The 12,460-nt window shown below is 36.5% G+C and overlaps 1 protein-coding gene across 1 annotated transcript; it reads right to left on the reverse strand.

The window, feature by feature from the left end:
• Positions 1-1,287: 1,287 nt before the first annotated feature.
• LOC120356681 (activated CDC42 kinase 1-like) lies at positions 1,288-9,951 on the reverse strand (the record flags this gene model as incomplete). The annotated part of the gene is made up of 6 exons (XM_039445643.1): positions 9,794-9,951; positions 9,348-9,504; positions 7,257-7,383; positions 3,403-3,594; positions 2,398-2,620; positions 1,288-1,473 (listed from the first exon to the last, which is right to left on the reverse strand). Coding segments are annotated over exons 1-6 (1,005 nt in total), but the record flags the coding sequence as incomplete, so codon positions are not given.
• Between the last annotated feature and the right edge of the window lie 2,509 nt (positions 9,952-12,460).

Consider the following 12,460-nt stretch of genomic DNA (forward strand, 5'->3'; position numbering starts at 1 on the left):
CAAGGCAAATTTTATTAAGTTCTCTATGAGAGGTAATGAGAATGATCCAGCTATTGTGGGATGGGAGTGTCCTGCTACTGATAAGACAAAGTTCTGGGGATTGAATTGCAGGCAAACTTGAAGTGGGATGGTCACATAGAGAAACTCCAGAAAAGGCTTTACCATGCTCTCTTTGCTCTGAGGACTGTTAAGTCGAATTCAAATCTCAAGACAGCTCTAAAGGTTACCATGGGTATTTTCTTTCCCTTATTAGGTTTAGTATTTTGTTTTGGGGGGCTGTAAGAATTCATTTGAACACAAACTTAAAAATGCAGGAAAAAGCACTTCGGATTTTGGGGGAGTGGGTCCATCTTTCTCCTGTAAGACCATATTCAAGGCACTCCGACTACTTACAGTTCCAGCGATATACTTCCTTGTAGTTGTTTCGTTTGTGTTCAAAAACAAAAATATTTTTAATGCTAACCGAATTTGTCAACTTATGAAACACGAGGTAAAAATACAGGATTATTCCAGTCCCTATCCATAGACTGACTCTTCTCGAAAAGGGACCGTATTATTCAGGACTCAAGGTTTTAATTGCATTCCAGAGGATATAAGGCTGTGTAGCAGCTATAAGTTATTTGTTTCAAAGATAATTAGGACACTGGTAGAGGCTTGTCCTTATAGTGTTTTAGAGCATTCATGTGACTCCATTCTAAAAATGACATGTTGTATGCCACTTGAGCACTGCTCAGAATTTGTGGCTTCACACAACAAAAATATAATAATAATAATAATAATAATCAGCTGATGAAAAGTGAATTGCTCGTGTTCGCAACGCGTAGATCTGTACACACCTTTAGACCTCAATTCGCTCGGCAATTACCACGCGAACCATACATTGCCGATATGTCGTTACAAAGTCACGGCGGCAAAGCAACAGAACGCCTATAGTGAGGTCCACGTTATAATGGCAGTGTTCGATTAGCAATAGTATTGCTATCCTTGTCTATCATTCAACAAAGCGGATAGCACTATCACTTTCTCCCTTTCATCGGTTGCCAGATCGTATTTTAACAATGTAGAATTAATCACTGATTGACAAAATATTTAATCTTAATTATGAAATTATTGAAAAATTTAATTTATTTCATAATAAAATATAATTGATCATTTTAAACGAGAATGAACAGTTATTACATCAATAAACCTGTATCAGCTACCGTCTATAGAAGGCATTGACAAGACAGAGGTTCGGCAACGTTGTTCTGCTATCTTTCTCCACTGCCATTATAACGTGGTCCTCACCATACTGTAATAATGTGAATGAATGCACTGACCGAACATCCAGACATCGGAGGCATGACTGAACTGCTTGGCTTTCAGTGACTCGGGCGCACACCAAGGGAAGGGCACCTTACTGTGCTCTGTCATCACATAGCAGTTCTCCTCTTGTGGTACGGCTCGCATCAAACCAAAATCACCGATTTTCACCTGAAAAACACAACCAAATTTGAGGCAGAATCTGCTGAAATACAGTTAATTTATAGAAATACGAGTTTGTTACAGAAGATACTGTTACATACTGTAATCCTGATTAATTTCACGTGAACCAAATCAGAGAAGACCATTTCAAGAAGATGGCTTTACTGGAGTTAATCAGGATTAAAATTTAACCGGCTTTCGTGCAACCGGCACTAAGTACCTGATTGAATTATTACAAAAGTTCAACAGCTGAGTCATAATTTTGACACAGTCCCACACACATGAACTCGCTCACTCACTTCCATCACCAACAGACTACGAAATAATAATTATCAGCTGTTTTTCCAAGGATGAATAATAATTATCCTTTTAATGTCCTTCAGCGAGTTTTCCCAGGGATGAGACCTAGTGCAATCGAATCTTCATATTATAAACCTACTATGTTCTGAATTTCGTGAGAATCGTTAGAGCCGTTTTCGAGATCCGGTGAAATACAAACATCTAAACAGAAGTTGCTCGTTCAATAGTATAGGAATATCGGGCCACCAAGCTTCGCTCGTTATTTTTATCAACAGAACATAATTCTCTAAAATGATCGTGTTTATATTTTACAGCTGGCTATACGTCAGCTTATGAATTTCGGGGATGCGATATTTTGATTTTCCACAGAATCACTCGCTCACTTTTTACTATCCACAGACGACGAAAGTCTCAGCTGTATCAGCCAAGGATGAATTATCCTTTAATGTCGTTCAGCGAGTTTTCCCAAGGATGAGACCTAGTGCATTCGAATTTTTATATCATAAACCTATGTTCCAAATTTCGTGAAAATCGTTAGAGCCGTTTTCGAGATCCGTTGAACATGAATAACCATATATAAAAATAACCAGATATACAGAAATTGCTCGCTTAATATAATAGGATATCAATTACCTTGTCCTGTGCGGTTAATAGAACATTACGACAAGCGAGGTCGCGGTGAACGAATCGCTTCTGTTGGAGATAAGCCATGCCAGTCGCCACCTGCAGTGCATAGTCCCACAACACAGTCACCAGCACACTCCCAAACTGCTTGCGTAGGTAGTCGAGCAGCGAACCGAGCGGAGCGAGTTCTGTCACCATCATCAGGGGCTGGGTCAGCACCACACCGTACAGTCTACGACAACACAACAATTCAAATTATCATCTATACTATAATAAAGGAAATAACTGGCTCATACACGTAGGGGACAGGAAATTCACGAAAGACGCATCATCACGTCTCAACTACTCAACTGATTGACTTGATATTTTGCATATAGATTCCTCAATCTGAAACGGGTGCTTCAGTAACACAGGAGGTTTTGTTGCACTCTTATGTAGAGGCTATCAATATTGAAAAGGCTTCTACTGATAACAACATGGATGACTTAAGCTCAATCACACCATTCCAACTGAAGAGGAAGGATGAGCTTCTCAGACCACTGCTCAAAGAAGGGCGGCCATTCAGGCAAAACTTCTTAGGGGAGAGATGAGACTTTTTACCCTGCAAAGTTTCGGAGGGGCAAAAATAAAAAACCCAAGAGACCAGAGATGGGTGAAACTCAAAGTACAAATGTGGGTCAAGAGACTGAGGCTGAATCGAGGGTGACCAGGTGAATAGAGGCAATTTGGCGACCCCTCCCTCAGCGGAAGGACCTACAAAGAAGGCCAGGAGTGGAACTCACGTAGGTCACCAGGACCAATCAGTCTTAAGAGACTACCAAGCATATCACACTGGATTGTGAAAGACTTGGGACTAGAATAAGTCACACATTGACAGAAAACTATTAGCATTGGTTCTTATGGGAGTGTTCGCACATGGCAGACAAAATGAAAAACATTGGTTCTTATGGGAGTATTCACACATGGCAGACAAAATGAAAAGCATTAGTTCTTATGGGAGTGATTACTGCTTACCTGATAAGGTTGGGATGGTCTAGCTGATGCATGGATTGCACTTCTTTTGCAAAATCGGCGAAAACTGACGGCTGACTCAACGCGTCCGCCTTCAGGACTTTGACGGCGCAGGCCACACTTCGGCCACTGGGAGTGGTCCACTCTCCACGCTTCACCACGCCAAACAGACCGTCGCCCAGCTTATTCGACAAACTGAAACATAGACAAAATTACATGGAATAAGGTGCACATCTATAATTGACCGAGCGAAGTGAGGTCTAAAATTCAAGTCGACGGTTTGGCATTTCTCTTAATGTTTAAATGTTTATATGTTGCGCATTTACGGCGAAACGCGGTAATAGATTTTCATGGAATTTGACAGGTATGTTCCTTTTTTAATTGCGCGTCGACGTATATACAAGGTTTTTTGGAAATTTTGCATTTTAAGGATAATATGAAAGGAAAAAGGAGCCTCCTTCATACGCCAATATTAGAGTAAAAATCAGACTATAGAATTATTCATCAAAAATCAGCTGACAAGTGATTACACAGATGCGTGGAGTAGCCAGTCTATTGCTGTATTTCCATAAGGTCTATAGTTTCAATTAGGTACTTGTGGATGAGAATACTGCATGAGGTCTACTGTTCACAGAACTACTAGTATAATGAAGCAAAGAATTGGCTTATACACGTAGGGGATAGGAAATACACGAATGACGCATCATCACGTCTCAACTACTCAACTGATTACTTGACATTTTGCATACAGATTCTTAATTTGCCGAGGATGGTTATAAGCCTATTTACAGTTCTTCAAGTTTTCAGTACGTCAAGTATTCAGGTTGTCAAGTATTCAGTTTGCCAAGTTTACAATTCATCCGGTTTTCAGTCGGTCAAGTTTCCAGTTTGTGATACTTTGCTTGAGTGGTCATCTATCTATTTAAAATATAATAAAGAGAAGAATTAGCTTTTACATGTACGTGATAGGTAATATCATAGAGGAACGATAGCGTAAGTAGATATCCCATGGTATAGGGCGTTTATGACGCAACTTTTACTGTTATCCCAGGCCGATAGTTCACGTAGTTCTTTCCCATGCAGCTGTGTGACGCTGGTAGTCTCTCAAATTGTGCCGTTCCTACACTCTCATCCCAACAAAACAGTAAAAATTGACAATAATCGACAGTAATCGGCTATCGTTTCTCTATGGTAATATATCGTCAATTTGTGATACTAAGTTAAGATAAAAGTCTAATCAAAGCGGTTTTCTATTGTGAAATATTACAGTTGCTATAACTTTCAATATCAGCATGGAAATATAAAACTAAATTCAATTTAGTCGCGCTGAGCGCGAGTTACCTGCTAATTTATATAATAAGAGAGAGTAGGGTTGTGTTTGTTCGTGTGTTCGTTTGTTCGCATCAAAACATGTCGACTTGTGGATTGCATACCGGAGAAACGGGAATGATTTAGATCTCCAAATTTTGAACATAGATTCTAAAAATATCAATCTCGTGCACCTGGAAGCCCAAATTTCAATTTTCCTTCTAGGTTTTTCAGAATTAATGTTCAAATTCATCTTTGCTACCGTAGGCTACATGAAGTTCCATAGCCCAAAGTGTGTCTTTTTATGAGCAGGTTATAAGACTTCAATTTACGAACGTCTATGTAGCGCAGCGGTAAAACGCTTGCTTACGGAGTGATGGTTCCTCGGTTCGAATCCCCGATGCTTCCCATTTTTTTTGTTCTTAATTTTTTCCCTCGAAACGTATTATTATCAATTATTTTTTGAAGGAATTTGTTTTCATTACTATTGAACTTGGATTTTATCAAATAATTATTTTTAATGTAAAATTTTGCCACCAGTACAAATGAATTGGACATAGTCTTCATGCTGTAGGCCTATAATTGAATTTCATAAGAAAAACATGAATAGATCACAATAAAATAAGTAATAATTTATATTCTTCAGTTATAATGTACTATCAGACACGAATTCCCAGTGAAACGAGTATTTTAGGTATTTTGTTTGGAATTGGGAAAACAAAAGGCTGCCTGATTCAAATTGAGGAGGATCCTAATCGAACTAAAATTTATTGATGTATTGGAAAAATCAATATGATTCTGTGAGGTTTCCAAGTATTATGTATTCTTCAGTTTTCTATACTATAATAAAGGAAAGAATGGCTTATACACGTAAGGAATAGGGAATTATGTTGACGCATCATCACGTCTGAAATATACTCAACTGATTAATTTGAAATTTGCATATAGATTCTTCATTGACCGAGGATGATTATAGGCCTATTTTCAAATTTCGATTTTTTATTACGTCAAGTTTTCATTTTGCAGTTTTAAAATAGACCCTTGCGAAGCACGGGTTACCTACTAGTAACACATAAAATGACAGTACAAATCAGTGTAACGATCAATAAAAATAGATAAATAATACAACGCAGTAAAGGTTCACTAAAGGGCTTCACACTCCAAGCGTAGCGTAGCTAGAAATACGTCCTCGGAAGACATAGTCGACGTATCTGGTGAGCACTTTTTCATATCAGGATAGTTAGGCCTGTGTGCCTGAGTGCTCAATCCACTTAGAGCAGAGGCAGATAATAGAGTGCTCCCCTGACATTGAGCACTTTTTCATATCAGGATAGTTTAGGCCACATCATAGATTCGACGTCATCATTTAACAGGTTGTGGACAGCTAATAAGCTAATACATACAGAAACTTAAGTTTGCCACGCGATTGTATTGATTGTTGATTGTAACAATGAAATTGAGCAAATCGATACATCGATAATCAATTAATACATCTCCATAGCATAGATTAGTATTTGTTGAACGATGACGTCAAATCAATGCGGTAGCGTAAACTATCCTGATATGAAAAAGTGCTCACCGACGTATCTCCCAGAAGACCAACGTTAGTAGACAGAAGGTTGATCACTCACAGGTGAAAGATTCGAAGTGGTGGGGGGAACGCCAGCGTGACGTCACGTGTAGTAAAAAAGTGATAGAGTAACCACACTGAGCATACAGTTTATTCACTGTATCTTCAGATACATCGTCGTTTAATCCCCTCAAGATTGACCTAGAACTTGAAAATTCTCCATACTTATAGCGATTGAATCACTGATTCTAATGATGTTGTTAAATATTTCAAGTTCATTCAACTTGTATGGATAAAGTTAAGTTGAAAGTTTTTCAAGAATCTAAAAACGTGACACGAAAAAGTTAATAAGCTGGAAAAGCGTTAGTAGACAATGTTATACTATTATAATTTCAGATTACCCATAAAAAATCTTGATAAACCAATGCATTGCAATAATCCGATCCCAATAGATCCGAAGAATTTCATTCATATAAATGCACTGAACATATGCTGGTATCGAGCACATGTTATACGAGTATCAAAATATCTCATCCCCGAAATTCACAAGCTGATGTATAGCCAAACTACAAAATATAAACACGACCTAGAAGATGAATAAACCTTGAGGGTTTGAAAAGGAAAGATAGGAGGTGGGGTTTTTGCTTTTATATGGCAAAATGCTTGTATTATTTAAATGTTTTGATAATTATTGTAAGGCAGAAACAGAAAGCTTGCATGTCAGAAAATGTTTGTGTTATATAATTTGACTATACGTCACCGTATGATTCTCAAGAATGCGATATTCTGCCTACTCTGTACTACAGCCTACGTCACGGCTGCAGTTCCCCCACTCCACTTGCATTTCAACTAAAATACTATAGATGAGTGACCAACCTTCTGTCTAATAACTTTGCCAGAAGACGAGGAGGAACATAGAACAGGTAGATAATAGAGTGCTCACTCCACATAGAGCAGAGGCAGATAATAGAGTGCTCACCTGACATCCTTCTCCTGTATGAGACAGGTGAGACTGAGCCCTATGACGTCAGAAGAGGAGGAGGAACTCTGCAACTGTTGCCCCGCCTTTTTGCCCATCGTTCCCGTTCCATTCAATTGTTTACTGGCTGAAAACCAACAAAAATACAAATTATTACAAAAATACTTCACCAGAAATTGCATCAAGTATATTAAACACAGCTTTCAAACTTAAGGGCCGGTTTCCGAGCTCGGATTTAGCTAAGTTCTGGACTTTTAAACAGCTGGAGTCAGAAAATTGACTTTCCGAAAAGGGGCATAGTCGCAGTCCACGTTCAAATTAAATTTCGAAAAACTAGAAAATTAAACACACAATAAAATAAAGAGACGATAGAGTTTCAGCTAGTTTGAATTATTTAGGAATGTTTCATTTTGTTAAGGAAAAACGTTTTCAATTTATAGAAATGAGAAAATAAAAATTGTCATAAAAACTGTGACTAGGTCCCGTTTCGGAAAGCCAGTTTAAAGTATAGAACTTAATCGGCCCTAAGTCGTTCCATTAAGTCCTTCCAATAAGTGCAGTTGAGTAACAAAATCATTAGAAAGAGTGTACACAACAAATGTTCTAAAAAATATTACACAAACATAAAAAACATTTAAGATAACAAAGATAAAACGTGGGCCTCACTATATACTATTGTGGGCAAAAACATAGTCTTACGACCGATTTGTACTAACCGTTGAGAGGATTTTTTTTCAAACATCTTTATTGCCCATAAAAACAAAATACAGAATAAAAACTTACAAAAGAAATATTCTAGATTATAATATTATGCTATTTTACAAATAAATTAAAATTACATGGCACCACCCAGCAAGGGCAAAACCCTGACCGCTGAGTGAGAGTATCAGCTGTTTAGACATATAAAAATTATTTACTAATAATCAAAGCTACAAAAAATCGAAGTTAACAATAAATTACTAGTAATTATAATATTTGACTGATGTCGAAGACAAATTTTTTGTATCACCCACTTATTTATCTGTTCCTCCTCTGTCTACCCCTATTAGAAAGATATTCTGACAATGCATTTGGCATGATATTTATTATTTTTGAGCTAAGATACCCCAATTGTCTTCGCACTATTGTCAAATCTGAATAGTTAATATTATAAATGTTATGAGATGTAACTCTCAGGTTATACATAGAAACGTTATTATTCACTGTAAATTCATCCTTCCTCATCCATGCATAGTAGAGAAGTTTCTTTATATAAATTTGACGTACTGTCATCACTTTAAATCGGCAAATGTTTCACTACTAGAAAAAGCCCTTGGCTTATTAGAATTGCTTTTTTATCATTTTTTGAAATGTAAAAATTTATTCATGAAAAGATCATACGCTCTTCCCCATACCACTAACCCATATTGCAGCACCGATTGAACATAGGCAAAGTAAAGGACCCTAAGTAATTAATGTCTAATATTTTACGGACTTTATAAAAGATAAAGGAAATAAATTTTAAGCGTTTAACAAATATTTCTATATGAGGCTCCCACTTAAGGTTACAATCAACCATGATGCCCATATACTTTATAGATTTTTCATTTTTTAGTTGAGGGCATGCACAATCCTTCCATTTCTTAAAATCACAATTTGTATGTATTTTTAAATTCATAGCATCATTTGGTTGACCAACTATTGTAGGATTTAGTCTAGTGATTGAACTGTCTCCTGTTCTAAGCTGTTCTATCTTTCTCCACTGACATTATAACGTGGGCCTAACTATATACTATTGTGAACAAAAACATAGACATTCCGACCATTGTACTAACCGGTTAGAGGATTTAGTCTAGTGATTGAACTGTCTCCTGTTCTAAGCTGTTCTATCTCTCTCCACTGACATTATAACGAGGGCCTAACTATATACTATTGTGAACAAAAACATAGTCTTTACGGCCGATTTGTACTAACCGTTTAGAGGATTTAGTCTAGTGATTGAACTGTCTCCTGTTCTAAGCTGTTCTATCTTTCTCCACTAACATTATAACGTGGGTCTCACTATATACTATTGTGAACAAAAACATAGTCTTACGACCTATTTGTACTAACCGTTTAGAGGATTTAGTCTAGTGATGAGGCTCTTCTTCCACTGTTGGGCTTTCCTCTTCTTGACAGCGTCCAGCAACCGCCTTGCTCCAGGGCGGCCCATGCCTATACGTTCAAGGTCATCCGCTTGAACATAGTCAAAGTGTGATAGCCGCGTCACCTGACGAACACAAACAAATATTCATTTTATTATCCTAGTTACTTGTACCCTTTTTAAACGGATAATTAATAAAGTATTTTAGCAGGGTTACTTGAGTTGTTTGATTATTATTTAACGGATAATTAATAAAGTATTTTAAAAGGGCTATTATCTTCAGCATGTAGTATTTTCCCTCCTCCCTGACATCTTTATGATCTGAGGTAATGTTTTCAAATAAATTCTGTATTTTAGAATAGGTACTTGACAAATTAATGTACCCCTAAATTAGTTATTTGAAAATGGAACTGACCTGTAGATCATCCCTTAGCCTGGCATAGAACTGTTCCAGCTGAGTTTCAGCCAACATATCCACCAACCACCCTGTATCACTTCCCCCTCCACCATCCACTTCCACTTCATTGGCCGCCATTTTGCTTCTCCTAGAATCAAAAATCAATTCAAAATTAAGAGCAACCTTGGAGAAAAGATAGCATAAGACCTAGTGCTATGCTAGATAGCATAAACTATGCTATGCAAAGATAGCATAAACGACCTAGCCCATGGTATAAATATCATGGGCTAGGTCGTTTATGTTTCAAGTAGACTACTGTCTATTACTGGTGTGTTCTTGGGAGTCTCCTCTATTTCTCGTATTGATTCTAAGACATACTGGAATAATAGGTTGGACCGACCATAGAGGTGAGATATCATGAGAAGATATCCCTGGTATAGGTTAGTTATGTTGCAAATTTCTTCTCCGATTACTGTCTATTATTAGTGTGTTGTTGGGAGTGTAAGAGTGTAAGAAGGGCACAGTATGAGAGACTACCAGCGTCACATAGTTTCACCAAAAACAACTACTAGGTCTATCGGCTTCAGTTAACACTCACATTTGCAACATAGACACTATACACTGTCTCTTATTAGTGTGTTGTTGGGAGGTAAGAGGGTAAGAAGGGCACAGTATGAGAGACTACCAGCGTCACATAGTTTCACCAAAAACAACTACTAGGGTCTATCGGCTTCAGTTAACACTCACATTTGCAACATAATGGTGCTTTACCATGGCATATCTTCTTGTGCTATATTTTCTCTCTATGATAATACCGAGGTACCTTCATAATTATAAAAGTAATGGTAAAATTATTGTGTGATTATAAAAATAAATTTTGAAAGATCACTTTGTGCCGGTTGCACAAATGACGATATATATTTTAACCGTAATTAATTCCACCAGAACCAATCAGAGAAGCCGTCTTATCAAAAGCCCCTTATCAGATTGCATCTCGTGAAATAAATCACGGTTAAAATTTAACCAGATTTTGAGCAACCGGTCCTCAGTTATTCAATTTTTTCAACAGTATAGTATTATTTCTGAGTTGCAAGATATGATGTAGCTAACAGATACGATCATTACAAACTCTGTTATAATTCTGAATATATATATGTCAACACCACTGGAAATATAAGATAAGAGGAATGTGTCAATGGCAGCAATAGAGAGAGCGAGAGAGAGGAGAGACGGAGAGAGAGAGAAAATGAAATGGAGAAACCAATAAAAATACTATGACTGAGGGACAGGATGTTCCAATATAGTATCAGTACTTAAGTGATTGCAACACTTGTAAAGCTAAAAATAGAGACTAGCGAATAATATTGCAAACAAGAAGATAAAGAAAATAACGAGACAGGAGACAGACGCATCACCACGTCTCAACTACTTAACTGATCAACTTGAAATTTCGCATACAGATTCTCAATTTACCGAGGATGGTTAAAGACCAAATTTAAATTCTTAAAGATTTTAGTTTGTTAAGTTTTCAGTTTGTCAAATCCTTAATTGGACCCTTGCGCAGCATTGGTTAATTGATTACTATTATCGTATAGTAATTATTAAAATATAGGAAATGCATGTATTGAATCAACAATCAGAATATTCAATTGATTAGAGCACTTAGGCCCGGTTGCACAACAGCCGGTTAACTTTTAACCGTGATATTTCAAGTGAACCAATCAGAAAAGGCGTTTTTGAAAAGACGTCTTTCTGATTGGTCTCGTGGAATTAATTACGGTTAAAATTTAACCGGCTGTTGTGCAACCGACACTTTCTGTCTTGCACAATAGCATGTAGGAAATATACGACAATAGATAAGTTATTCTATGATGGTAGGCACGTAATAGACATTGATTGACGTAACAGATGTATAGAATCTGGCCTTGAATCTTGAATCTATGAACGGGTTTATGTAACTTACATAAACATATAAACATAGAAATGACATGAGTTGTTTACAAATGGACGGAGAGAAAATTGAGAAATTTAGCTAAAACTATGTTGTAAGAGAATACTTGATAAGAGATTATATGAGAGAGAACTTTATTAAAAAATGGTGACTTTTCTTTCTAGATAATGAGTTAGACATTGATATTACTTGAGAATATTGTAACAGTATTAATTATTATTTACATATTGATAAGATGGAAAAATTGATGATTGAATAATAAATTAATATATACGAGGCAGGACTCCATGTTAGTATTGCAATATGAATTTCTATAAATTTAGGAGTATAAAACCTTTTAACAAATCTATAAATCTATGTCTTTTTCATTTCAATGACAGAGTTAAATATAATTGAGATATTTCAGTAATGGTTACTAAAAACCATTTAACAAATCTATAAGTTTGAACCTGTTTCATTTCAATGACAGAGTTAATTATAATTGGGATATTTCAGTAATGGTTACTATATAAAACCTTTTAACAGATCTATGTTTGAACCTGTTTCACTTAATTACATCAGGTTAATTATAATTGGGATATTTCAGTAATGGACTAATGGTTACCGTACATTCAAGATAGGGCAATAATGGTTAAATCAGTACCTGAATTGAAAGACCTTATGAGTAATTGGTTAAATCAGAGTGTTCGCCCATTAAGTAGAATATAACGGTAACAAACTACACATTAGAACAT

Source organism: Nilaparvata lugens, unplaced genomic scaffold (assembly GCF_014356525.2).
Source record: "Nilaparvata lugens isolate BPH unplaced genomic scaffold, ASM1435652v1 scaffold7465, whole genome shotgun sequence".
In the NCBI taxonomy this organism is placed as follows: Eukaryota; Metazoa; Arthropoda; class Insecta; order Hemiptera; family Delphacidae; genus Nilaparvata; species Nilaparvata lugens.